General features: G+C 66.1%; 1 protein-coding gene across 3 annotated transcripts in view; it reads left to right on the top strand.

Moving 5' to 3' along the window:
• The window catches only part of PPP2R3B (protein phosphatase 2 regulatory subunit B''beta), a 68,115-nt gene that overhangs the window by 40,546 nt on the left and 2,472 nt on the right, over positions 1-25,097 (top strand). For all 3 annotated transcript variants that reach the window (XM_058714633.1, XM_058714636.1, XM_058714635.1), the window contains exons 3-12: positions 9,523-9,626; positions 9,824-9,926; positions 10,653-10,727; positions 12,280-12,366; positions 13,182-13,338; positions 16,264-16,312; positions 17,001-17,090; positions 17,304-17,479; positions 24,227-24,345; positions 24,437-24,543. In XM_058714633.1, the coding sequence (XP_058570616.1) occupies positions 9,523-9,626; positions 9,824-9,926; positions 10,653-10,727; positions 12,280-12,366; positions 13,182-13,338; positions 16,264-16,312; positions 17,001-17,090; positions 17,304-17,479; positions 24,227-24,345; positions 24,437-24,543 (1,067 nt within the window). The remainder of the gene's footprint in view (positions 1-9,522; positions 9,627-9,823; positions 9,927-10,652; positions 10,728-12,279; positions 12,367-13,181; positions 13,339-16,263; positions 16,313-17,000; positions 17,091-17,303; positions 17,480-24,226; positions 24,346-24,436; positions 24,544-25,097) is intronic.

The following is a 25,097-nucleotide window of genomic DNA, read 5'->3' as shown; positions in this document are numbered from 1 at the left end:
TATACGGTGATATCGGGGCACAACTTCATCTTTTTTTTTCTTTTTAATTTTATTTCTAAGTAACATATACCCCCGGTGTGGGGCTCGAATGCACGACCCCGAGATCAAGAGTTCCACAGTGCGCCGACTGAGCCAGCCGGGCGCCCACAAACGTCATCTCTGTGTGTGTCCAAATCCAGGGGTCCCTTCGCCACTGCTGGAGGAGACCCTTCCTTCCCCGTTGACTGGTCTCGTGTCCCTCATTGGAAATCAGTGCATTGTCACATGCGGGTTGATTAGCGGGTGCTGATCCTGTCCCGTGGCCCTGTGTTTCTGTTGTCGTGCCAGAACCACACTGTGTAGATTAGTTGCTTTGTAGTAGGTTTCTGAACAGGGCCACATAGCACATCCGAGTCTTCTCGTTCAAGATGTTTCAGGCAGCGCGAGGCTCTGTGTGAATTTCAGCACCGACCTCTCGGTTTCTACAAAGATGCCAGCAGGCATCTGAGGAGGGTCACTGGGAATCTGTGCGTCGTCTCGGGAAGTGTTGGCGCTCCAGTCTACGAACAGAGGTTGTCTGTCTGTTCATTTACGTCTTTACCGTTTTTTAGAAAGTTTGGTGGTTTTCAAGTGTCCCTGGCACATCTTTTACTACATTTCTTCTGGAGCACGTTACTGTTTTCGATACTTGTGTGACTGGAATTGTTTTCTACATGTTCACGTTGTTCATTGCAAGTGTGTAGAAATGGAGTTGATTACTGTGCATCGATCTTGTGTCCCGGCACCCTTATAGGCTCACAGATTAGTTCCAGTGCTGCTCTGGCATAGTCACCAGGGTTTCACATACGCACGATCGCGTCCTTCACACGTGCAAGTAGCTTGACTTCTTCCTTCCCGGTGTGGATGTGGCCCGTTTCTTCACGGTGTCCGACTGCTGTGCGAGCGCGTCCCGTGTGGCACCAGAGACCAGCGGAATCGTGGGCAGTCCTCTTGGTTTAGAGGGGCAAATATCCGCTCTTCCGGCAGCATCAGGCCCGACTGTGGTCGTGGGGTTCTCACAGGTACCGCTGTCAGGCTGAGGATGTTTGTTGCCACCACTGGTGTGTGGTGTTTATTTGGAAAGGATGTTGAATTCCTCACATGCATTTTCTGAATCTGCTAAGACGGTTTTTGTGCTGAGACCGTGTATTCCGTGAGCTGATTTTTCCGTGGTTAAACCAACCTTGCATTCCTGGGGTGCTTCCCGCTTGGTCTGGGTGCATAGTCCTCTTTATACATTGCTGGATTCTGTTTGCTCGTATTTTGTTGTTGATTTTGGTTTATTTATATTCTTAGGTGGTCCTGTTTGTACTTTTCTCATGATTCCTTTGTGTGGTTTCAGTGTTCGGGTTACACTTGTGTTAGAGGATCAGTTGGGGATTGGCTTTTTATATTTTTTAAACTAAAAAAATTTTTTTTAAGTTTGTTTACTTTGAGAGAGACAGAACGTGAGTCAGGGAGGGGTAGAGAGAGAGAGAATCCCGAGCAGGCTCCACACTGTCAGCACGGGACCTGACATGGGACTTCGACTCTTGAAAGTGCGAGGTCATGACCTGAGGCGATTGGCTCCTTAAAACGTTGGTAAAAGCATGTGCTTCTGAGGTCCAGACCAAAGAGCCAGACGTATTCAGGGAGGTACAGGTTCTGTCCATGCGTCTTCACGTCTGTGGTCTTCCTGCACCCAGAACGAGCAGTGTTCACGGCGTTGGTTCACCTGCTGCTTGTTTCGTGTTCCGATGTTCAGCACTTCTCTACGCCTAGACGCGCGTGCCGTGAAAGACGTACGTACGTGAGAAAGTTCACATGTGTCTAATTTCATACCTTTCTCAGGTACACAGCACGGTGTTGTGCACAAGGGTGTTTCCTCGCCGAACGTTGTGTTGGCGCTCGCGGCTCGTCCGTCCAGGCGGTTCCCGCTCTGCCCGTAGCGTGGGACCACAGACATCCCCGACCATGCGGGCCGAAGCCAGGCAGTGCCGTCCAGCGGAAGTGACACGCATGCTGGGACCGTTCAGACCTGTCTGTCAAGGCGTGGAAACCTTGCTTATGGGGCGCCGTAAGCGTGTTGGGAAACGGAGACGATCGCGAGACCAATACTCCACGTCCCGGGACTGAAAACGTTAGAAACACTGTGAACGCCGAAGTGTTTAATTACCTGGCAAAACCCTAACGAGCGCCCTCGAGCACGGCGCGTCCCCGTGTCACATGGCGTGTGGTGCAGAGTGAGCGCCTCGTCTCTGCCTCGGCCCGTTGTCCCGCCTGACTCCATTCTGCTTCCAACATCGAACCCTTTGCGCTTCCCGCGTCGTGAAACCTCTGAGACTTCCCTTCGCGCGGAGTCGGTCTCTGGGACGCATCCGAGTTTTCCGGTGCAGGCTCGCCTGTGTCGATCACCAGCCCTCGCCGAGCTCCCCGGCTGCACGCCAGGGCTCCTCGCCCCGCGGCAGTGGCCGGGCGCCTGCGGTCAGCGTCTCTGCCGGGGTCCGTCCCGTCCCGCCCAAGCCCCGCACGCCCCGTCCCCTTCCTTCCGGAACTCGGCGAACAAGCCGCCCGATCCGTGGCTGCGGCAGGAGCCTGTGTGAACGTGTGTGTGAGTCGCTGGGCTTGACACGAGCTGAGCTCTCTCGGCCCTCTGGCTGGTGAAGAAGTCGGTTTCGGCGGTAAGAAGCAGATCTTCACGTCGTCCCCGGAGCCCCCGCGGGAAGCAGGGGGGCCTGGCGCGATGCCCTGGACTTGGTGCCCCGCGAGGACTGCGCCCCTCCTTCCTGCACACGCATAGCACTCAGCCTCGGGCACAAGCCGCAGTCTGCATTCACCGGCCCCCTCGTCGCAGGGACACACACAGGGGCCGCTGGCCGTCGCGGTGACCCTGCGATGGGCACCACGTGTGCGCGTCATTTCACGTCATCCGTGTGCTTGGGACGCGCAGGGGTGAGCAGGCCACGCTGCAGACGTGTGTTGTCACCAGGCTCCGGTGGCGGATGTCTGACGCCTGACGTCAGATACGCAGGAAGTGGCGTGGCGGGGCCCGGCTGGTGTGCGTGTCTCCTGACTCGCGGACATTTTGGCCGGGTCGCTTCAGCGATGGCGGTTCAGCGAGACATGCGCGTGGTCCCCCCTCGTGTGGTGGGTCTTGCCCCGTTTGGGGTTCGCGGGTCTCCGCCTTGTCAAGTGTCCTCCTTCCGTCGTCACGTCCCTCGCTACCTCCTCTGGGACCATGTGGGAACCCGGGGCGTGTGTCCCCTCGCATGGCCCAGAGCCCGTCCTCGAGGGCACAGGCTTTACGTGAGAGCGTCATTCTGTCCTAGTGTCTCGTAGGCGGCATCAGTCTGTGCATGGTTTTGATTTCTGGACTCGGTTCTCCTCATGCGTGCTGTGTCTGCCGTGGTCCCTTGTGTAGCGCGTGCATCTGTTGCTTCAAAGCTTTTCTCATCTCGTATCGTTTTTTAGAGTCTTTATCGAGTCGGCACGTATGAGCCTTTGCTCTGGGCTGTTCATTTCTGCTTCCTTTCGTGACTGGGAGATGAACTTACCGTCCCGTGAACGTCCACCAGCCTCCTGGATGACTGCTTTATGTTTTCATGTCCTCTTTACTCCCTTCTTCCAGAATAAACCTGGGCTTGTGTGTGTGCGCACGTCTGCACGTGTCAGGAAGCAGACACTCAGACCTGAGCTGCGGGTGACTGGTTGGACCAGAAACGGCGTCAGCGCTGTGCAGAGTGGCGGTTCACGGCGCGTCTCCAGCCACGGTGCTCGAGTGCCAGCTCTCCCGTGGCCCCCGCCAGCGCTTGCTTTCCGCACTTCCTGTTTTCAGCCGTTCTGGCGCGTGTGCGAGTGAACTTGCCGGAGCTCTATTCTCATTTCCTCACGATCACGTTGAAAACCTTCTCTTGCATTTATTTGTGTCAGCGCACCGTCGTTTCCCTGCTCGGCGGTTTCCTGGAGGTGTAACTGAGCGCCTGACGCGGCTCACGCGCCCTGCACACGGTCTGAGGAGCTTTGACACGCGTGCCCTGGGGCTCACACATCCGCGTAGGAATTCTGGGGACACGCACGTTCCCAGCTCAGCACCGTTGTCATGGGTGTGTAGGCAGGGCTCAGGGTTGGCCGCTTAACGGTTTCCTCTTGACTAATGGCAGCCGTCATCTTACCTCGCGTTCCTTTCTAACTGTGCATCCCTGACGACATCCCTGCTTGTGTTACTCATGCATCTTAACTGGGCCGTCCTCTTCCCATGGAGTCGCGCGGTGTCGTGGACGGCGTGGACGCGGGCGCTCAGGACCGGGCCGTCCTCTTCCCACGGAGTCGCACGGTGTCATAGACGGCGTGGACGCGGGCACTCGGGACCGGGCCTTCCTCTTCCCACAGAGTCGCACGGTGTCATAGATGGCGTGGACGCGGGCACTCAGGACTGGCCATCCTCTTCCCACAGAGTCGCACGGTGTCATAGATGGTGTGGACGCGGGCGCTCGGGACGGGCCATCCTCATCATGCTGTGTTATAGACAGCATGGACGCGGGCACTCGGGACCGGGCTGTCCTCTTTCCACGGAGTCTCACGGTGTCATGGACGGCGTGGACGCGGACACTCGGGACTGGGCCATCCTCTTTTCACGGAGTCACACGGTGTCATAGATGGTGTGGATGCAGGCACTCGGGACTGGGCTGTCCTCTTCCCACGGAGTCTCACGGTGTCATAGACGGCGTGGACACGAGCGCTCGGGACTCGGCCGTCCTCTTCCCGTGGAGTCGCACAGAGTCATGGACGGTGTGGATGCGGGCACTCGGGACCGGGCCGTCCTCTTCCCACGGAGTCGCACGGTGTCATGGACGGCGTGGACACGGGCACTCGGGACTGGGCCGTCCTCTTCCCACAGAGTCACACGATGTCATAGACGGCGTGGACGCGAGCACTCGGGACTGGGCCGTCCTCTTCCCGTGGAGTCGCGCAGTGTCATAGACGGTGTGGACGCGGGAGCTTGGGACTGGGCCGTCCTCTTCCCGTGGAGTCGTGCAGTGTCATGGACGGTGTGGACGCGGACACTCGGGACTGGGCCGTCCTCTTCCCGTGGAGTCGCGCAGTGTCATGGACGGGGTAGTTCTAGGCTCCCGGTCGGGTGGGTGTGTGGAAGCCGTGAGCCCGCCCATCCCATGCCGGTGTGGGCTGTGGTCTCTGTGATGCAGGGTGCTGGGGGCAGGTCCCTACAGACTCCCCCCACCTGCCGTCACTCAGGGGGCCCCCGTCGGTCCGTACGTGCCCCCGGCCTTTACCGTGCACGGTCATGACATGGCGCTGACGTCTGGGCAGCCCTGTCCTGCACGTGTTGATGTGCTGGTGCGGCTCTTTCTTCGTCTGTAGCTGTGGACTCAGACCGGTGGCCGTCCCACGGCGGCAGCAGCCGTGATAAACCCCGTTTCGTCAAAAACACCATCGTCTCCACTTTACGTGCCCTCGGGTTCCGGCTTCTAGTGGTTCGCGGGGGCTTAAATCTCATCTCGGTTCACGACTGGGGTCTCCCGCCGTCCGTCCCTGGAATTTCTGGTCTGCTTTGCTGTCGGGCCGGCGTCATCCACTTTCTCGGGAAGCGCTCCTTACCAGTCTGTGTTCCGGAACTGTGTGTTTGGGATCAGTTTCGCTCCCTGGATATTCTGCACGGGACCCACTTGGGGTCACCCTTGTTTCTTTCTGGGAAGGTTACGTTGAATTCCTCACCACAGTTTCCTTCCCCTGTGTGCTTAGTAGACCGAGGACATTGACGTGTCCTCACGTGAGACTTGAGGGCGTGCGTCCCACGTGTCCGTGCAGGCGCATCAGGTGCTAAGCTGCTGCGATAAGACCCAGCGTGTCAGAAGCCGTAGTGAGGCCGCCCTGGCACGTGCAGTCCAGCGCGTGCGTCTCCCGTGTGCGTGCTGAACCACGTCGGCCACACGGCCTGGTTTTCCTGGTCTTTTCCCAGGACTGCCGTTCCGCTTCCGGGGTTGTTTTTGTGGCCGCGTTCGGCCACACTAGCTTCTGGCCTTCTCGGGATGGCTCCCTGCCTTCGGCTCCCTCCGGGATCGCCGCGTTCTCGCCGCTTCGTGCACGAGGCTGCTCCGGCCTGCTGTGGCCTTACTGACGTTCGTGTGCGGTGCCGTGACCTTCCTCGTAGACACGGCTTTACGGGCGTCTCGCGCATCAGTGTGCCGTGCGTCTCTTTCTTTCTCATCCGGCATTAACTAGCTTGCACTGTGTTTTCCACTCTGTTCTGGGGCCGCCTCGCGGGGATAACAGAGACCCCAGGGTGAGGGGCCGAGTCTCCTTACGTGACGCGTCTTCTTGTTTGGACTTGTTCATAAGCTGGTTTTCTGTCGGTGGCGTCGTAGAGGTGACAGCTGCCATTCGTTTCAGAAAGTTAACAGAGCGTCCTGAGGGGTGGTGTCGGCCGCGGCCAGCGCTTGAGGGCCAACCTTCTGGCTGTGGGGCTGGTTGGCAGCAGGACAGGCCGGCACGACCTGGGAACGCGTGCGTGGAGGGCCCCCCTCACAGGAGAGCGCAGAGCTTCGTGGGCGCAGACCGCCTCGGGGACGGACTCACGGAGCCGGGAGACACCTCGGGGCCGTCAGCCCCGGTCCAGACTGCCGCGAATGTCCCCACATCCGTGTGGCCACCACCCAGAGCGAGCCTCCAGATGTTCCTGGCACCACGGACAGTTTCCTCCGGCCGCTCCCTGTCAGCCCTCCAGCCCTCTTCTGGACGGTCTCCTCCATCACCTGTCATGACTTGGGCGGCCCTGCGTCCCCTCCGTGTGACGCTGCCTCCGTGCAACGCCGCCTCCGTGCGACGCCGCCTCCGTGCGACGCCTCGACACCTGCACCAGGCAGTGTTGGCTCGGGTGTACCCAAAACACGCGGGTGCTTCTGTGTGGTCCCCGCGCTCTCCTCCGCAATCCGGCTCCAAGGCAGCACCCCCAAGGGGGTGGGTGTGCAGACTGTTTGTGCAGGGCCCTGCTCGCGGACACCTGGCCGCCTCCGTGCGGGCCGCCCTGATCCCTCCTCGCACGGTTCCTGGCGTCTGCGTCACGAGCCCTGAGGCAGAGCGCGTGTTCGCAGGCGCACGGGCGTGTGCGCGTCCCGTTCTCAGAGTGACTGCTTGTTCGGGCTGACGCGCTGCCACGGCGGCCTTTGGCCCCTCGACTGGCCCTTCCGGAACATGCCGCCCGTGGCTGTGGTCAGACGCTCACGTTGCCGCCAGTGGGTTCCGTTCCCTCGTGTGACGGCATCTCCCGGCAGACGGTGCTGACGTGAAGCTGACGCGGGCCTCCTTCCGGGGCCGAGGGTGCTCCGCGTCCTGTGTGGGGAGTCTGTCTTCGCAGCTCCAGGACCAGGCTGACCCGCTCGCCACGTGTTCCCGCGGAGGGTTTGCGGCCGTGGCGGTCCCGTTCCGGACGGGGACCCGTCGCACGCTGCTTGTGGCGCAGCGTGAGGGCGGCTTTCCCGGTGGCGCGGCACTCCCGTTGGAGCCCACTCGTTGCCCCCGAACCGTGGGATCCGTTGCCGGGGTCCGATCTGTTCCCCACTCTGTTCCCTGCGGCCGGCGGGTCCCTCTTGGCCCAGATGCGCCTGGGTCATGCACGTCACTCAGCAGTAAGCCTGCAAAGCCCTCCGTGTCCCCACAGCAGCTTCAAAGGAGCTTCCCTGTCCCACAGACACCCGCTGCGTGCTTGCTGGCCTCGCGTCGAGCCCGTGGGTCGCTCATTCCGGGAACCGGCGTCGGCTCGTCCACCGCGGGGGCCCGGCACGGGGTCCTCGGTGTCCCGGCAAAGATCTGTGCCCGGCTCCGTGCACACGTGACACCGTGTGGGGCGCGCGCTCGACGGGTTTCTGGATGCGTTTCGCACACGGCGCTGCGGACGAGTTCGTTTTCCGGTTGTTGCCAGCGTGTGGGCCCAGAACGGCCTCGCGGACACGGTGCTTGCACCTGGCGACGTGGCTGTGCTTCGGCCCGGGCGCGTCCTCACTGCCCTCCGAGTCCCTCCGCGTTCCCGCACGCCCTGCCACACGTTTGTGACTTCCACACTCTCGGGGCCTCCTGTGCGGCCTGTCTTCTCCGGCCGCGGCGCCTGGCTGGGCCGGCCTGCAGCACCGGTGCCCTGGCTCGGGTCCCGGCTCAGGCACGGGGCCTGCACGCGTCACCCTGGCACGTGACGTGAGCCGCGGGCCTTCTGTGGATTCCCTTCATCGCGGTAAGTGTTCCTGCGGCAGCTGGCTGGCCCAGGCTGTGGCGTGCGTGACTCTTGGTCTCAGGGCTGTGCGTTCGCGCCCCACACTGGGGGTGGACATTACAAAAAAACATTAAAAGAAGAAGGTACGTCTCTGTTCTTAGTTTCTCCGTGTGCTGTTTCTTCATCGCTGTTTGTTTAATGGCCAAGTTCAATCTGTTCACGATGCGTTTTCTTTAGGATTTCTGCATTACTGATCGTGATGGATAACCGGCTCCTAATGCTCCTTGCGTTCCTGACACACGTCAGTATGTGTGCAGCCCTCGTAACGAGAATTAGCACATGCCCCTTACGTTCAGTCTCTGGAACAGTTTGTGTGCGGTGCATGTGATTTCTTCCATAAATATTTCAACAAGCTCATTGGCGGACTTTTGGGGCCCGGACTTTTCTTTGTGGGAAAGTTTGGAGTTAAGGCTTGCTTTTTTGCAGCTGCAGAGAACTGTCCAGACCTTTTCTTGTGTCCGTTTGGTTAGACCCCTGGATCCGGAGTCTGTGCGTATCCCCAAAGCTGTGGCACGTGTTGGCGTGAAGTCATTGGTATCCCGCGCTTCCTGCCTTTCTGTCGCCTGTGGGAACTGCCGTGACAGCAGACATTCGTAACTTGTGTTTTCTTTAGTTCTTGACAAGTTTTTCTGAGGGGCGTTACGGTCTTTTTTAGATCTTCAAAGAACCGACTTTTGGTTTTGCCGATTTTCCGTATTAAGATATTTGCTCTCTTTTGTCTTCATTTCTGCCTGTTCTGTGTTTCTTCTTTTGTTTGCTTTTTTGCAGTAGGAGCTTGGATTGCCGGCGTTTAGCCTTCTGTGCTGCTGCGCGGGCCGAACGCCCCTGTCAGTGCTCCTTTGGTGAATCCGATGGACGGCGTTTTCACTGTTGCATTTCGGAGCCCTTCCTAATTTACGCTGTCTGTCCTATCATCCGTGTTTATCATGAGCTGTTTCTAGACGTGCAGAGTTTGGGCACCTGCTGGTTGCCTGCCGGTAGGCTGTGTGCTGATCAGGGGGTGGTCCGTTCCCCGTCCTCGAGCTGCCTTCCCGTGACCCGATGTGACAGATGCTGTCCCTGGTGCACGGGGAACCGTGTGTTTCGCGGCTCACTGGAGCTTGTGTGTGCAGGGCTCATGGGCTTCCAGAGGGGTCTTGGCGCAGCAGAAGTTGTCTGCGTTGTCCCCGTGGGAGCGCGGGGTGTGGTGGCTGCGGTGGGGGCCCAGGAGGCGCTGACCGCCCGCTTGTGCCCCTGTCCCATAGGCCTGTGGCTGCCCACTGTACTGGAAGGGACCGCTCTTCTGCAGTGCCGGGGGAGAGCGCACGGGCTCCGTGTCCGTGCACAAGTTCGTCGCCATGTGGAGAAAGTGAGTCCCAGGCGGGAGCACCGGGGGCGGGTGTCGGGAGGGGGGACGTCACGGGCCCGGGCTCCTGCGGCCGAGATGGCGAGAGCAGGGGGCTGACTCCAGGGTGGGGGGCCCGGCGTCTGTCCGCCGCCCGCGTCTGGGAGGGGCCTCGTGGACGTGGCGTGGGGGGACCGCCGGCATGTCCTCTGTCGCTGCAGGATCCTCCAGAACTGTCACGACGACGCGGCCAAGTTCGTCCACCTGCTCATGAATCCCGGATGTAACTACCTGGTGCAGGAGGACTTCGTCCCCTTCCTACAGGTGCGCCCCACGTCTGCGCCGCAGGCACCTTCTCTCCTCCTCACGGTTCTGCCCCTGCCTCCGCGCCGCGTGCCAGCTGCGCGACGGGGCTCCCTTTCCTCAGCGTAGCGTGTTCCACACACACGGCTCGGGGACCCGCCCCTTCGAGCACGCATCGCTGGCGGGACCGCGTGTGCCCCGCGCGGTGCGAGCGTGTGTGAGTGGCGGGGCCGCGGAGGGGGGAGTCCGGCCCCTGGCGGGCTCTCCTGCGGCGTAGGCACTGGCTGTGGTGTCCCAGAACGTCCTCCGCACGCAGCGCTCCGCTCCTCTCCCCTCCACGCCCGTGCAGGGCGTCGGGCAGCCTGAGCGCGGTCCTCAAGCACGGGCGGTTCTCGCGTTGCGGCATTTTCCACGCAGCCCTTCCCGGTAGCGCCCTTATCCCCGCAGACGTGACCTGAAGGCTCCCGTGGGTGCTGCTCGGAAGCGAGGGTGTCGCACGCGTGCCGCTGCGTGGGGGCCGTTCCGTGTTTGTCCCGTCGGGTCTCAGCTGCTGGGGACAGGTGCCGTGCGGGGTCCCGGGAACCGGCCGTGGTCTCCGAGCCCGTGGGCTGAGGCAGCGACACGCTCACACCGCCGCCACGCCTGGCGGGCGTCCGTGCGGAAGCCGTGGGGGACGCGGCAGACGGGCTCCGGGGCTCGGCGGGCACGGTGCGCGTCCCCCACCTCCGTCTTGTCTCGCGTGCGCAGGACGTGGTGAACACGCACCCGGGCTTGGCCTTCCTGAAGGAGGCGTCTGAGTTCCACTCCCGCTACATCACCACCGTGAGTACACGGACACAGTCCACTGCCCCCAGGTGCCCGGGCCGTGGCCCTTCTGACCCCGGCTCTCTCACCTGTGAATAAGGTGTCGTCACCGTCTCCCCGGTGGGTCCCGGGCGAGGGGCACTGAGAGGCGGAGGTCCCGTCTGTGGGCACGGAGCACCGCGAGCGTGGGAAGCGCCTCCCGGGTCTTGCCACACGTCCAGCAGTGAGACTCTAGCACGAGGGAGGGGGCGTCCCCGAGACCTGTCTGCTCTCCCTCCCTGGGCGGGAGAGGGCTGGGCTGGGGCCGCTGAGCCTGGGAGGACGTCTCAGCTCTGGGACGGCACTTAACCTGCTCTTTGAAGCGTCGTGGCCAGGGGCCGGCCTGCCCGGGAGGCAGGGGACTCACTGCCCGGCCCTGTCCCCAGCCCCTGGGCACATGAGAGGGCGGCCTGGGACGAAGGGCCTGGCCCTCGCCTGCCCGCCAGCCAGCACTCTCCTCCCAAGCGGGCCCTCCTCTCCCCAGTGCCTGAGCCTGGCGTGTGGGTGGGCTTTCTGGCCGGGTACACACGCACGTTCTGTGACACAGGATGTGCACGAGAGGAGCTCTGTGTTTGCCTGGGGAGGCCACACGCCATCCTGTCCTGGTTCCCCTGTCACTGGCATCAGGGGTCATCGTGAAGGGAAGGTGACCGCAGTTGTGAGTGGTAACCAAGGACGCTGGGTGCCGAACACGCACAAGGCTTTGTATGTGCACCCTTCACGCACATTCTGTCCTCACGGGCAGGGACAGGTGAGGGATGTCTTGGGACAAAGGCAAGTGATAGGTGTCCTGGGACGAGGACAGGTGAGGGCAGGTGAGGGATGTCCTGGGACGAGGACAGGTGAGACAGGTGAGGGATGTCATGGGACGAGGACAGGTGAGGACAGGTGAGGGATGTCCTGGGATGAGGACAGGTGAGACAGGTGAGGGATGTCCTGGGACGAGGACAGGTGAGGGGTGTCCTGGGACGAGGACAGGTGACGACAGGTGAGAGATGTCCTGGGACGAGGACAGGTGACAGGTGACGGATGTCCTGGGATGAGGACAGGTGACGACAGGTGAGGGGATGTCCTGGGACGGGGACAGGTGACGACAGGTAACGGATGTCCTGGGTGAGGACAGGTGAGGACAGGCCGTCCCCATCTGGGATTCAGAGCCGAGCCTGGTGTGCAGCCCTCTCTGGCCTTCCGCTGACGCTCCCGACCCGGTGGTGAGTTGTGTTTGTGGACGTGGTCAGAGCGGGTCGTTCCCTGAGCGCGCCGTGAGGACTCCTGGCCTTCCGGGAAGTCCTGACCACGGCCCCATCCCAGCTCAGGTGCGTCCGTCGCCCGCATGGGCCCACCTGAGCGGGCCGGGCCGCTGCTAGTGGGCGGACAGACCCCGTGGCCCCCTTGGCGCCTCCCCGTGGCCCAGAAGCGTGCCCATCCCTGACGCGGCTGTCGGCACGTGCAGGGTGGGGCCTCGGCCGGAGACACGGGGTCCTGCGTCGCCGGGGGTCCGGGTGCTCCGCTGACGGCCTTTCCCCTGCAGGTCATACAGAGGATCTTCTACACCGTCAACAGGTCCTGGTCGGGGAGGATCACGTGTGCGGAGCTCCGGAGAAGCACGTTCCTGCAGGTAGGCGGCCGGCCAGCAGGGACGCAGGGCCTACGTGCGCCCATTCTTCATACCCATCTGCCTTTCCGTCTGCCATCTTGCGTTCTGGTCCTCCTCCGTCCTCCTGCATCCTCCTCCATCCAACCTAGACCTTCCTCCATCGCTCCTCCACCCTCCTCCACCCATCCTCCACCCATCCTCAACCCTTCTCCATGCACCCTGCATCCATTCTCCACCCTCCTCCACCCATCCTCCGACCCTCCTCCCTCCATCCTCCACCCTCCTCCACCCATCCTCAACCCTTCTCCATGCACCCTGCATCCATTCTCCACCCTCCTCCACCCATCCTCCGACCCTCCTCCCTCCGCCCTCCTCCCTCCTCCCTCCATCCATCCTCCACCTTTCCATTCTCCCTCCACCGTTCTTCCATCATTCTGTTGTTCCGTTCTTCATCCTCCACCCTCTACCCAACCGTCTACCCAGCGACCTCCCAGCATCCACTGCAGGACCGTGGGAACTGGGGTGCGGGGTGCCCTCCTCACTCGGGTTCTACGGACGTGTGGATGTTAATGAGGACGGGGCTGACCCGTCCTCATCAGGAGGCCGCAGCGGTGAGAGCGTGGACGCCCGCAGGACTGCCTCTCGCAGCCAGCGGCAGCCGCACCGAGTCTCGGGCCAGACCCTCGCCTGGGTGGGCTCCTGACCCGGGTGCCGTGCTCCCACCCCTCGGGCCTGTTGTGACGTGAGCTGCCCGGCGGTCCCACCCACGAGGGGCCCCCTCCCGTGGGGATCGCGCCGAGAGGAGGGTAGCAGGTTTGTTGGGTTTGCGTTGGCAGAACGTGGCGCTCTTGGAGGAGGAAGCAGACATCAACCAGCTGACAGAGTATTTCTCGTACGAGCACTTCTATGTGATTTACTGCAAGTTCTGGGAGCTGGACACAGACCACGACCTTCTCATCGATTCCCAGGACCTGGCCCGGCACAATGACCACGGTGAGCTCGCGGCCCGTGTGGGACAAGGGGGCCCACGAGCGCCGGCCCCTCGGGTACTCGGCTCTGGCCGGTGCCACTGGCCATGGCCGCCTCCCCCGGGCCTGTGGCCCGATGCCTAAAACCGCCTTCCTCTCCCGTTCACCTCTCCTGTCTCCGGGAGTGGTCTGTGGTTGCGGGACACACACGGGAGACGCGGGACGTGCACGCGTGACACAGGAACACACGTGGCACTTGAAGGGCATTCGTGAGACACGGACATACACGCAACCCGCAGCACACACGGGACGCTCGGGGCACAATACGTGAGACGGGCAGACACGGGGGACGTGCAGGGCACACACGGGGTAGACACGGGACGTGCGGGGCACAGCACTAGAGACGGGGACACACGTGGGACACATGCACACGGAAGATGGCAGCACGTGGACACGCGGGGGGCCGACCTGCCCACGTAAGCCGGCCCTACCTGTGAGAGCGTTGGGGCCCACAGGGTTGTCTGACGTGGGCAGTGGCAGCCAGGCAGAGGGGGTTGGAGGTGACTCCGTCCTCTGCAGCCACAAGGTACGTTTCCTTCGAGACTCCATGTTTTCAGTCTCTGGATCTCCACATCCAAGTGAGAGGGCATATTTCCTGAGGCTGCCATAGCACAGGGTCTAAGGCAATAGAACAGGATCCTGTTTTTGTCTGAAGAGCAAAACTCCAGAGTCAAGGAATTTACGAAGCAGCGATGCCCAGGATGGCTGTGCAGAAGTTTCCACACAAACCAGGGCCATCCCGCGGCAGGAAGTTCTCCTCCCCCACTTCTGCAGACCACAGTCTGAGATCCAGGCAGGGCTGCTGAGATCCAGGCAGGGCAGGGCCGCTGAGATCCAGGCAGGGCAGGGCCACTGAGATCCAGGAGGGGCAGGACCACTGAGATCCAGGCAGGGCAGGGCCGCTGAGATCCAGGCAGGGCAGGGCCGCTGAGATCCAGGCAGGGCAGGGCCGCTGAGATCCAGGCGGGGCAGGGCCGCTGAGATCCAGGCAGGGCAGGGCCGCTGAGATCCAGGCGGGGCAGGGCCGCTGAGATCCAGGCAGGGCAGGGCCGCTGAGATCCAGGCAGGGCAGGACCACTGAGATCCAGGGAGAGCAGGGCTGCTGAGATCCAGGAGGGGAAGGGCCCCTGAGATCCAGGCAGGGCAGGACCAGTGAGATCCAAGCAGGGCAGGACCCCTGAGATCCAGAAGAGGCAGAAACACTGAGATCCAGGCAGGGCAAGACCACTGAGATCCAGGCAGGGCAGGACCCCTGAGATCCAGGAGGGGAAGGACCCCTGAGATCCAGGCAGGGCAGGGCCGCTGAGATCCAGGCAGGCCAGGGCCGCTGAGATCCAGGTGGGGCAGGGCCGCTGAGATCCAGGAGGGGCAGGACCGCTGAGATCCAGGCAGGGCAGGGCTGCTGAGGTCCAGGAGGGGCAGGGCTGCTGAGATCCAGGCAGGGCAGGGCCCCTGAGACCCAGGAGGGGCAGGGCCACTGAGATCCAGGCAGGGGAGGGCTGCTGAGATCCAGGCAGGGCAGGGCCCCTGAGACCCAGGAGGGGCAGGGCCACTGAGATCCAGGCAGGGGAGGGCTGCTGAGATCCAGGCAGGGCAGGGCCACTGAGATCCAGGCAGGGGAGGGCTGCTGAGATCCAGGCAGGGCAGGACCACTGAGATCCAGGCAGGGGAGGGCTGCTGAGATCCAGGCAGGGCAGGGGTGTTGGGATCCAGGAGGGGCAGGGCCACCGAGATCCAGGTTGGCAGGGCTGTGCTCCCTCCAGAGGCTCCAGGGGGAGGGTCCTTCCTGCCTGTTCCAACTTTTGAGGCTCCAGGCGTCCCTGGACTCGTGGCCGCGTCCCTCCCGTCTCTGCCTCCACCTTCACATGGCTTCTCCTCTGTGTCTGCGTCTCTCTTCTGTCTCTTACGAGGACGCTCATTGTCTTTAGGGCCATCTTGATCATTCAGGGTGAGCTCGTTTCAGGTCTTTCACTTAATCACGTCTGCAAACATCTGTTGCCATTTAAGGACCCGCGTCCGGATGCTAGGAACCAGGATGCAGGCGTGTGTTTTGGGGAGACACAGTTGAGCCTTTTGTAGCATCCGGTCATTTCGTATCAGGGCAACGTTCATCGGCGTAGCTTGAATTGGGAGACGTGGACAGACGCTGTCTTCGTTTCCCTGTCTTGTGGGCACGGTGCTTGGAACGGGCTGCTCTGGGCCCCACCCCCATTCATTTTCGGAGCCACGCCTCCCAGGACCCCAGAATGGCCCTGTCAGTGGAGGTGGGGTTTTTAAAAAGAGGGGATTAAGGTAAAATGGGGTCGGTCGAGTGGGCCCTGATCCCATAGGGCTGGCGTCCTTACGAGAAGAGGGGTCGAGGACACAGGCACGCACAGAGGGGTGACCGCGTGAGGACACGGGGAGAAGACGGCGTCTACATGCCCAGGAGACAGGCCTCAGGAGGAAGCAGCCCTGGGAGAGGATGAATGTGTGTTGTTGGAGCTCCCGGCTCAGTGCCAGGTCGGGCCCGGCACCTCCGCTGACCGATGCGGTCACCTCCCCTCTGTCAGGGGTCAGCTGGACGCATTTGGTTTTGATCACGAAGGGAGAGAGTTGGGAGTCAGGGCACCTGGAAGTGGGAATAGACACGTGTTGTGCTCTTCCCAGCGCGTTTCTTCTTGGAGCCCCCGGGTCGGCTTTCCACTCTCGCGGCTTGGATTTGGGCTCCGTCCTTGGGACGGCACGCCGGGGAGGACACGTGCGGGACTCGGGTCCTCTGTGGCACCCCCGCCCGGCCCGGGTCTCGGCGTTCGTGACCCGAGCCCGCCCGGCCGGCCCCGCTCGTGTGAGGTTGGGCCATGACCGCGGGCGTGCGCACGCGGCTCACGGCCCGATTCCGTTTCCACAGCTCTGTCCACCAAGATGATCGAGAGGATATTCTCAGGGGCGGTGACCAGGTACGTGTCACAGCCACCGCTTCTTGGCTTTTCTGGTGCTTGCGGCCCGTGTTCTGAGCCCTGTGTCCCGTTCTGTCTCGTTCGCTGCCTCATGTGAACTTGTCCTGTGTCGAGCATGAGTGCTCTTGTCATGTGAGGTCATGAGGAGGACACACGTGCTGTTGTCACACAAGGTCACATAAGGGAGGATACTTGCCATTGTCACATGAGCTCAAGGGAAAGGGAGACATAGGTCCGTCACGTGATATCAGAGGGGACACACATGCGTCTGTTACGTGAGATCATAAACGAGGGGACGCACGTCTGTGTCACGTGAGGTCAGAAGGGGGCGAACGCTGTTGTCACAAGAGGTCATCAGTGAGGGGTGGTTGAGGACGGCCCCGTGTGGGTGGGTTACATCAGGCCCGGGGAATCTGAGGGAGCCCTGGAGTAGGGCCGTCGGAGGCCACGCGGCGGCTGTGACCGAGGCCGCGCGGCCACCCCTGCCCCATCCGCGGTCGCAGGGTAACCCCCCACCGTGGGGGCGCGCGTCCTCTCGGGCCTCCCCCGGCGGGAGCCAAGTGCAGGACGGGGCGAACGCCAGGCCCCACTCCCGGCAGGGAGCGGGCGGGGAGCGGGCAGGGATGTCCCGCCTCAGGCCGCTTCCCCCTGACCCCGTTCCGTCTGCTGCTCTCGGCCCGGAACCCAGGGGCAGAAAAGTACAGAAGGAAGGAAAGCTCAGCTACGCCGACTTTGTCTGGTTTCTGATCTCTGAGGAAGACAAAAAGACTCCAACCAGGTACGCGTTTCGGCAGCTGTCGCGCGGTCCTTCGGGGACGGCGCTCGGAAGTCCTGGGGTGGCGGTCGTCCCCGAGCGTGGGCGCCAGCAGGGCCGCGTCCCGGCGAGGCCGGCCCCAGGCCGGTTGGGCGGTGAGGGGGGGGCGGGGCCGGGGTCCTCGCGTCCCGGACGGCCGGGCTGACCGAGGCTCGCCCCGACCTGCCGTGACCGCAGCATCGAGTACTGGTTCCGCTGCATGGACCTGGACGGGGACGGGGCCCTGTCCATGTTCGAACTGGAGTACTTCTACGAGGAGCAGTGCCGCAGGCTGGACAGCATGGCCATCGAGGCCCTGCCCTTCGAGGACTGCCTGTGCCAGATGCTGGACCTGGTGAAGCCCCAGAGCGAAGGTAACGTCCCTGTGAGGAGACGCTGCTGCCCCTAGACGGAAGGGATGCCCCCGTGTGAGATCCCCCCACGTGAGTGAGGACATGCCCCGCCCGTGTGAGATGTCCCCCCCCCGGAAGTGAGGAGATGCCCCCCCCCCACGTGGATGAGATGTCCCCCCATGTGAGTGAGGAGATGCCCCCCCCCGGGAGTGAGATGCCCCCCCCTAGTGAGGAGATGCCCCCCCCCATGAGTGAGGAGATGCCCCCCCCTGGAGTGAGGAGATGCCCCCGCCCCCGGGAGTGAGGAGATGCCCCCCCATGAGTGAGGAGATGCCCCCCCCCCCCGGGAGTGAGGAGATGCCCCCGCCCCCGGGAGTGAGGAGATGCCCCCCCCATGAGTGAGGAGATGCCCCCCCCACGTGGATGAGATGTCCCCCCCTGTGAGTGAGGAGATGCCCCCCTCGGGAGTGAGATGCCCCCCCCAGTGAGATGCCCCCGCCCCCGGGAGTGAGGAGATGCCCCCCCCATGAGTGAGGAGATGCCCCCCCCCCCGTGGATGAGATGTCCCCCCCTGTGAGTGAGATGCCCCCCCCGGGAGTGAGATGCCCCCTCCCGGGAGTGAGGAGATGTCCCCCCCCCACCCGGGAGTGAGGAGATGCCCCCCCCCGGGAGTGAGATGCCCCCCCTGGGAGTGAGGAGATGCCCCCCCCCCCCCCGTGAGGACATGCCCCCTCCCCCCGCCCCCGTGTGTGAGGCGATCCCCCCTTGGGCGTGAGATGTCCCTCCCCTGAGACGGGGTGCCCGTGCTGTGTGCGGGAAGGACCCCTGTGACATGTGGGGGGACACCCGTGTGGGATGTGCTCGCGTGTGGGGGTGCCCCCCCTTGTGGGAGGCATGTCCCCCCCATGAGTGAGGGAGCAAACGCGCCCCTCTCCCGGCGATGCCTCCTGTGGGCGGGACCCCGTGGGAGGGGCCGCTCCTCCCGGGAGATGGGCCGCCGCCAGGTGCGGGCCACTGCGCGTGCGCGAGGGTCCGCCACGAGACGGGACACCCCGTGTGACGCGGGGTGCCCCCTGAGGGAGACACACGGTCGTGGCGGAGGACAGGCCCCCTGATGTGAGGGACGCCCCCTGTGGGAACGGCCCGCGCCCGCGCCGCTCGAGTCGGGGACCTTGGGGAGGGCTCGCACCCGCCACGTCACGAGACCGCACCCAGGGCGGGGTGAGCTGCGGTGGCCCCTGTTCCGTGGCTTCCGGCGCCCTCCCAGGCCCCCCGTGTCCCCTCGGCCCGGCCCCCCGCCCCGTGAAAGGCCGCGTGCTGTCAGCTGAGGACCCCGTCCCGCCGGCGTCAGGAAGCTGGGCGTCCCCGACCCTGGGTCTCGCCACTGGGCTCCCGCGTTCGCCACCTCGGCGACACGCAGCGCGGACTGCCGGGGTGGGACAGCCCCGCGGACGCCGGGCCCCCCCGCTTCCCCGAGCGGCTCCGGCTCCTGCCCCGGGCACCTACACCGCGGGGTCGGCCAGGGAGTCGGGGGGTGGGCGGGGGGGGGGGGGCCCTGACACCCCGCAGCCGAGAAGCCCGTGACCCACGGGGAGGCCCGCGGTGGCACCAGGAAGGGCCCCAGGGCACCGTGACAGGGACAGAGGCACACTGTTCCCGGGCCGTGAGGCCGCCGTTCCTGTCGTGTTTCCGTGTCTGGGGGAAACACGGCCTTGGGGTGTTGGCTGTGTCTGCCCCTCGTCCCGGGGTCCTGGCCGCAGCTTGCGGGCCCTGCTGCTGTCCCCGGTCGGTGGCGCCATGATGCGGGTGGCGGGCGCCCCCTGGTGGCCGACTTCCGCTCTGTTCCTGCGCTCGTCCTCCACGTGCGTCCTGGCTCCCATTCCAGGCCACACAGGACCCCAGGCCTCTGCTCCCGGCTGCCCCCCCCCCCCAAGCCGTCCGCCCACACCGGGGACCCTCTCGCGCGAGTGTTCAGGACCCCAGGCCTCTGGTCCCGGCTGCCCCCCCCCCCCCCAACCCGTCCGCCCACACCGGGGACCCTCTCGCGCGAGTGTTCAGGACCCCAGGCCTCTGGACCCACCTGCCCACCCCCCCCCCCCAGCCGTCCGCCCACACCGGGGACCCTCTCGCGCGAGTGTTCAGGACCCCAGGCCTCTGGTCCCGGCTGCCCCCCCCCCCCAAGGCGTCCGCCCACACCGGGGACCCTCTGGCGCGAGTGTTCAGGACCCCAGGCCTCTGGACCCACCTGCTCCCCCCCCCCCCAGCCGTCCGCCCACACCGGGGACCCTCTCGCGCGAGTGTTCAGGACCCCAGGCCTCTGGTCCCGGCTGCCCCCCCCCCCCAAGCCGTCCGCCCACACCGGGGACCCTCTCGCGCGAGTGTTCAGGACCCCAGGCCTCTGGACCCACCTGCCCCCCCCCCCCCCCCAGCCGTCCGCCCACACCGGGGACCCTCTCGCGCGAGTGTTCAGGACCCCAGGTCTCTGGACCCACCTGCCCCCCCCCGCCCAAGCCGTCCGCCCACACCGGGGACCCTCTCGCGCGAGTGTTCAGGACCCCAGGTCTCTGGACCCACCTGCCCCCTCCCCGCCCAAGCCGTCCGCCCACACCGGGGACCCTCTCGCGCGAGTGTTCAGGACCCCAGGCCTCTGGACCGACCTGCCCCGCCCCCCCCAGCCGTCCGCCCACACCGGGGACCCTCTCGCGCGAGTGTTCAGGACCCCAGGCCTCTGGTCCCGGCTGCCCCCCCCCCCCCCCAAGCCGTCCGCCCACACCGGGGACCCTCTCGCGCGAGTGTTCAGGACCCCAGGCCTCTGGACCCACCTGCCCCCCCCCCCCCAGCCGTCCGCCCACACCGGGGACCCTCTCGCGCGAGTGTTCAGGACCCCAGGCCTCTGGTCCCGGCTGCCCCCCCCCCCCCAAGCCGTCCGCCCACACCGGGGACCCTCTCGCGCGAGTGTTCAGGACCCCAGGTCTCTGGACCCACCTGCCCACCCCCCCGCCCAAGCCGTCCGCCCACACCGGGGACCCTCTCGCGCGAGTGTTCAGGACCCCAACCTCTGGACCGACCTGCCCCGCCCCCCCCAGCCGTCCGCCCACACCGGGGACCCTCTCGCGCGAGTGTTCAGGACCCCAGGCCTCTGGTCCCGACTGCCCCCCCCCCCCAAGCCGTCCGCCCACACCGGGGACCCTCTCGCGCGAGTGTTCAGGACCCCAGGCCTCTGGACCCACCTGCCCCCCCCCCCCCCCAGCCGTCCGCCCACACCGGGGACCCTCTCGCGCGAGTGTTCAGGACCCCAGGTCTCTGGACCCACCTGCCCCCCCCCCGCCCAAGCCGTCCGCCCACACCGGGGACCCTCTCGCGCGAGTGTTCAGGACCCCAGGTCTCTGGACCCACCTGCCCCCCCCCCCGCCCAAGCCGTCCGCCCACACCGGGGACCCTCTGGCGCGAGTGTTCAGGACCCCAGGCCTCTGGACCCACCTGCTCCCCCCCCCCCCCAGCCGTCCGCCCACACCGGGGACCCTCTCGCGCGAGTGTTCAGGACCCCAGGCCTCTGGTCCCGGCTGCCCCCGCCCCCCAAGCCGTCCGCCCACACCGGGGACCCTCTCGCGCGAGTGTTCAGGACCCCAGGCCTCTGGTCCCGGCTGCCCCCCCCCCCCCCAAGCCGTCCGCCCACACCGGGGACCCTCTCGCGCGAGTGTTCAGGACCCCAGGCCTCTGGACCCACCTGCCCCCCCCCCCCCAGCCGTCCGCCCACACCGGGGACCCTCTCGCGCGAGTGTTCAGGACCCCAGGTCTCTGGACCCACCTGCCCCCCCCCCGCCCAAGCCGTCCGCCCACACCGGGGACCCTCTCGCGCGAGTGTTCAGGACCCCAGGTCTCTGGACCCACCTGCCCCCCCCTCGCCCAAGCCGTCCGCCCACACCGGGGACCCTCTCGCGCGAGTGTTCAGGACCCCAGGCCTCTGGACCGACCTGCCCCGCCCCCCCCAGCCGTCCGCCCACACCGGGGACCCTCTCGCGCGAGTGTTCAGGACCCCAGGCCTCTGGTCCCGGCTGCCCCCCCCCCCCAAGCCGTCTGCCCACACCGGGGACCCTCTCGCGCGAGTGTTCAGGACCCCAGGCCTCTGGACCCACCTGCCCCCCCCCCAGCCGTCCGCCCACACCGGGGACCCTCTCGCGCGAGTGTTCAGGACCCCAGGTCTCTGGACCCACCTGCCCCCCCCCGCCCAAGCCGTCCGCCCACACCGGGGACCCTCTCGCGCGAGTGTTCAGGACCCCAGGTCTCTGGACCCACCTGCCCCCCCCCCCCCCCCCCCCGCCCAAGCCGTCCGCCCACACCGGGGACCCTCTCGCGCGAGTGTTCAGGACCCCAGGCCTCTGGACCGACCTGCCCCGCCCCCCCCAGCCGTCCGCCCACACCGGGGACCCTCTCGCGCGAGTGTTCAGGACCCCAGGCCTCTGGTCCCGGCTGCCCCCCCCCCCCAAGCCGTCCGCCCACACCGGGGACCCTCTCGCGCGAGTGTTCAGGACCCCAGGCCTCTGGACCCACCTGCCCCCCCCCCCCCCCCAGCCGTCCGCCCACACCAGGGACCCTCTCGCGCGAGTGTTCAGGACCCCAAGTCTCTGGACCCACCTGCCCCCCCCCGCCCAAGCCGTCCGCCCACACCGGGGACCCTCTCGCGCGAGTGTTCAGGACCCCAGGCCTCTGGTCCCGGCTGCCCCCCCCCCCCCCCAAGCCGTCCGCCCACACCGGGGACCCTCTCGCGCGAGTGTTCAGAACCACAGGCCTCTGGACCGACCTGCCCCGCCCCCCCCAGCCGTCCGCCCACACCGGGGACTCTCTCGCGCGAGTGTTCAGGACCCCAGGCCTCTGGACCCACCTGCCCCCCCCCCCCCCAGCCGTCCGCCCACACCGGGGACCCTCTCGCGCGAGTGTTCAGAACCACAGGCCTCTGGACCGACCTGCCCCGCCCCCCCCAGCCGTCCGCCCACACCGGGGACTCTCTCGCGCGAGTGTTCAGGACCCCAGGCCTCTGGACCCACCTGCCCCCCCCCCCCCCAAGCCGTCCGCCCACACCGGGGACCCTCTCGCGCGAGTGTTCAGAACCACAGGCCTCTGGACCGACCTGCCCCGCCCCCCCCAGCCGTCCGCCCACACCGGGGACTCTCTCGCGCGAGTGTTCAGGACCCCAAGTCTCTGGACCCACCTGCCCCCCCCCCCCCCCCCCCCCGCCCAAGCCGTCCGCCCACACCGGGGACCCTCTCGCGCGAGTGTTCAGGACCCCAGGCCTCTGGACCGACCTGCCCCGCCCCCCCCCAGCCGTCCGCCCACACCGGGGACCCTCTCGCGCGAGTGTTCAGGACCCCAGGCCTCTGGTCCCGGCTGCCCCCCCCCCCCCAAGCCGTCCGCCCACACCGGGGACCCTCTCGCGCGAGTGTTCAGGACCCCAGGCCTCTGGACCGACCTGCCCCCCCCCCCCCAGCCGTCCGCCCACACCGGGGACCCTCTCGCGCGAGTGTTCAGGACCCCAGGCCTCTGGACCGACCTGCCCCCCCCCCCCCCAGCCGTCCGCCCACACCGGGGACCCTCTCGCGCGAGTGTTCAGGACCCCAGGCCTCTGGACCGACCTGCCCCCCCCCCCCCCCCAGCCGTCCGCCTACACCGGGGACCCTCTCGCGCGAGTGTTCAGGACCCCAGGCCTCTGGACCCACCTGCCCCCCCCCCCCCCCCCCCAGCCGTCCGCCCACACCGGGGACCCTCTCGCGCGAGTGTTCAGGACCCCAGGCCTCTGGACCCACCTGCCCCCCCCCCCCCCCCAGCCGTCCGCCCACACCGGGGACCCTCTCGCGCGAGTGTTCAGGACCCCAGGCCTCTGGACCCACCTGCCCCCCCCCCCCAGCCGTCCGCCCACACCGGGGACCCTCTCGCGCGAGTGTTCAGGACCCCAGGCCTCTGGTCCCGGCTGCCCCCCCCCCCCCCAAGCCGTCCGCCCACACCGGGGACCCTCTCGCGCGAGTGTTCAGGACCCCAGGCCTCTGGACCCACCTGCCCCCCCCCCCCCCAGCCGTCCGCCCACACCGGGGACCCTCTCGCGCGAGTGTTCAGGACCCCAGGCCTCTGGACCCACCTGCCCCCCCCCCCCCCCAGCCGTCCGCCCACACCGGGGACCCTCTCGCGCGAGTGTTCAGGACCCCAGGCCTCTGGTCCCGGCTGCCCCCCCCCCCCCCCAAGCCGTCCGCCCACACCGGGGACCCTCTCGCGCGAGTGTTCAGGACCCCAGGCCTCTGGACCCACCTGCCCCCCCCCCCAGCCGTCCGCCCACACCGGGGACCCTCTCGCGCGAGTGTTCAGGACCCCAGGCCTCTGGTCCCGGCTGCCCCCCCCCCCCCCCAAGCCGTCCGCCCACACCGGGGACCCTCTCGCGCGAGTGTTCAGGACCCCAGGCCTCTGGACCCACCTGCCCCCCCCCCCCCAGCCGTCCGCCCACACCGCGGACCCTCTCGCGCGAGTGCGTTTTGCCCAGTGGTGTCACAAAGTGCAGTGCTGGTCGCCCCCTGGTGGCCGACTTCCGCTCTGTTCCTGCGCTGCTCCTCCCATTCCGGGCCACACGTGTGCGAGTGCGTTTTGCCCAGTGGTGTCACAAAGTGCAGTGCTGGGCGTGGGTTTCTCGGCGAGTTAGGACGCGGACCCACCCCCCCCCCACGACAGACCCTCGTGAACGCGCCCCCGGGAGTAGCCGTCTTGAAAACGCTTCACGTCCCGCAGGGAAGATCACACTCCACGACCTGAAAAACTGCAAACTGGCCCACGTGTTCTTTGACACCTTCTTCAACATCGAGAAATACCTGGACCACGAGCAGAAGGAACAGGTGTCGCTGCTCAGGGTGAGCGGGGCAGGCGTGGCGGGGAGCACGGGGGGGGGGGGGGGGGGGTGCCGGCCGCGTGCGCGCCGCGTGACGCCCGTGTCGCATCCAGGAGAGCGAGAGCGAGGGCGCCGAGCTCTCCGACTGGGAGAAGTACGCGGCTGAGGAGTACGACATCCTGGTGGCCGAGGAGGCTGCGGCAGAGCCGTGGGAGGACGGGTGAGTGCGTGTGCGCGCGGGGACGCGGGGCGGCCGGTGGGCGCCTCCTCTCCAAGCACACGTGCCCGGCCCCGGACGGGCGCCGTCCGCAGCCGGCGACTCACGTGGGCCGCGCCCTGGCTCCGGGGGGGGGGGGGGGGGGGGGGGGGAGCCTCTGACACCCGTGTGACCAGCGTCTGCCCCCACGACAAGGGACCCCGTGGGCAGGGAAAGGCAGGTGCGGGTGTCCCGAACCCGAAATGGAACTCTCGCCGGCCGCGCGGCCGGGACACAAACCCCGCCCCGGCAGAGCTCCACCGCGAGGCCCCTTCCCCAGGTTCTGGGGCCTCGCGGGGACCCGGGAGCGAGTGCCCCCTGCCCGGAAACAGCCCCTCAGTGCTGCCGCCTGTCCCCTGGGGCCGGGACCCACGAGCAGCAGCCAGGTGGGCCCAGAGCGGGCCCTGCAGCGGGGCCGCGGGAGGCCTGCCACCCAGGGCACCATCTGTCCCCTTCTGTCCCCCACGCCCACCCCGATGTGCTGTGTGCTCCCCAGGACGTGACCTGCCGAGCCGTCC

Source organism: Neofelis nebulosa, chromosome X, assembly GCF_028018385.1.
Source record: "Neofelis nebulosa isolate mNeoNeb1 chromosome X, mNeoNeb1.pri, whole genome shotgun sequence".
Classification (NCBI taxonomy): Eukaryota; Metazoa; Chordata; class Mammalia; order Carnivora; family Felidae; genus Neofelis; species Neofelis nebulosa.
The sequence above is the reverse complement of the archived record's forward strand: the minus strand, read 5'-3'. Positions and strand labels throughout refer to the sequence as shown.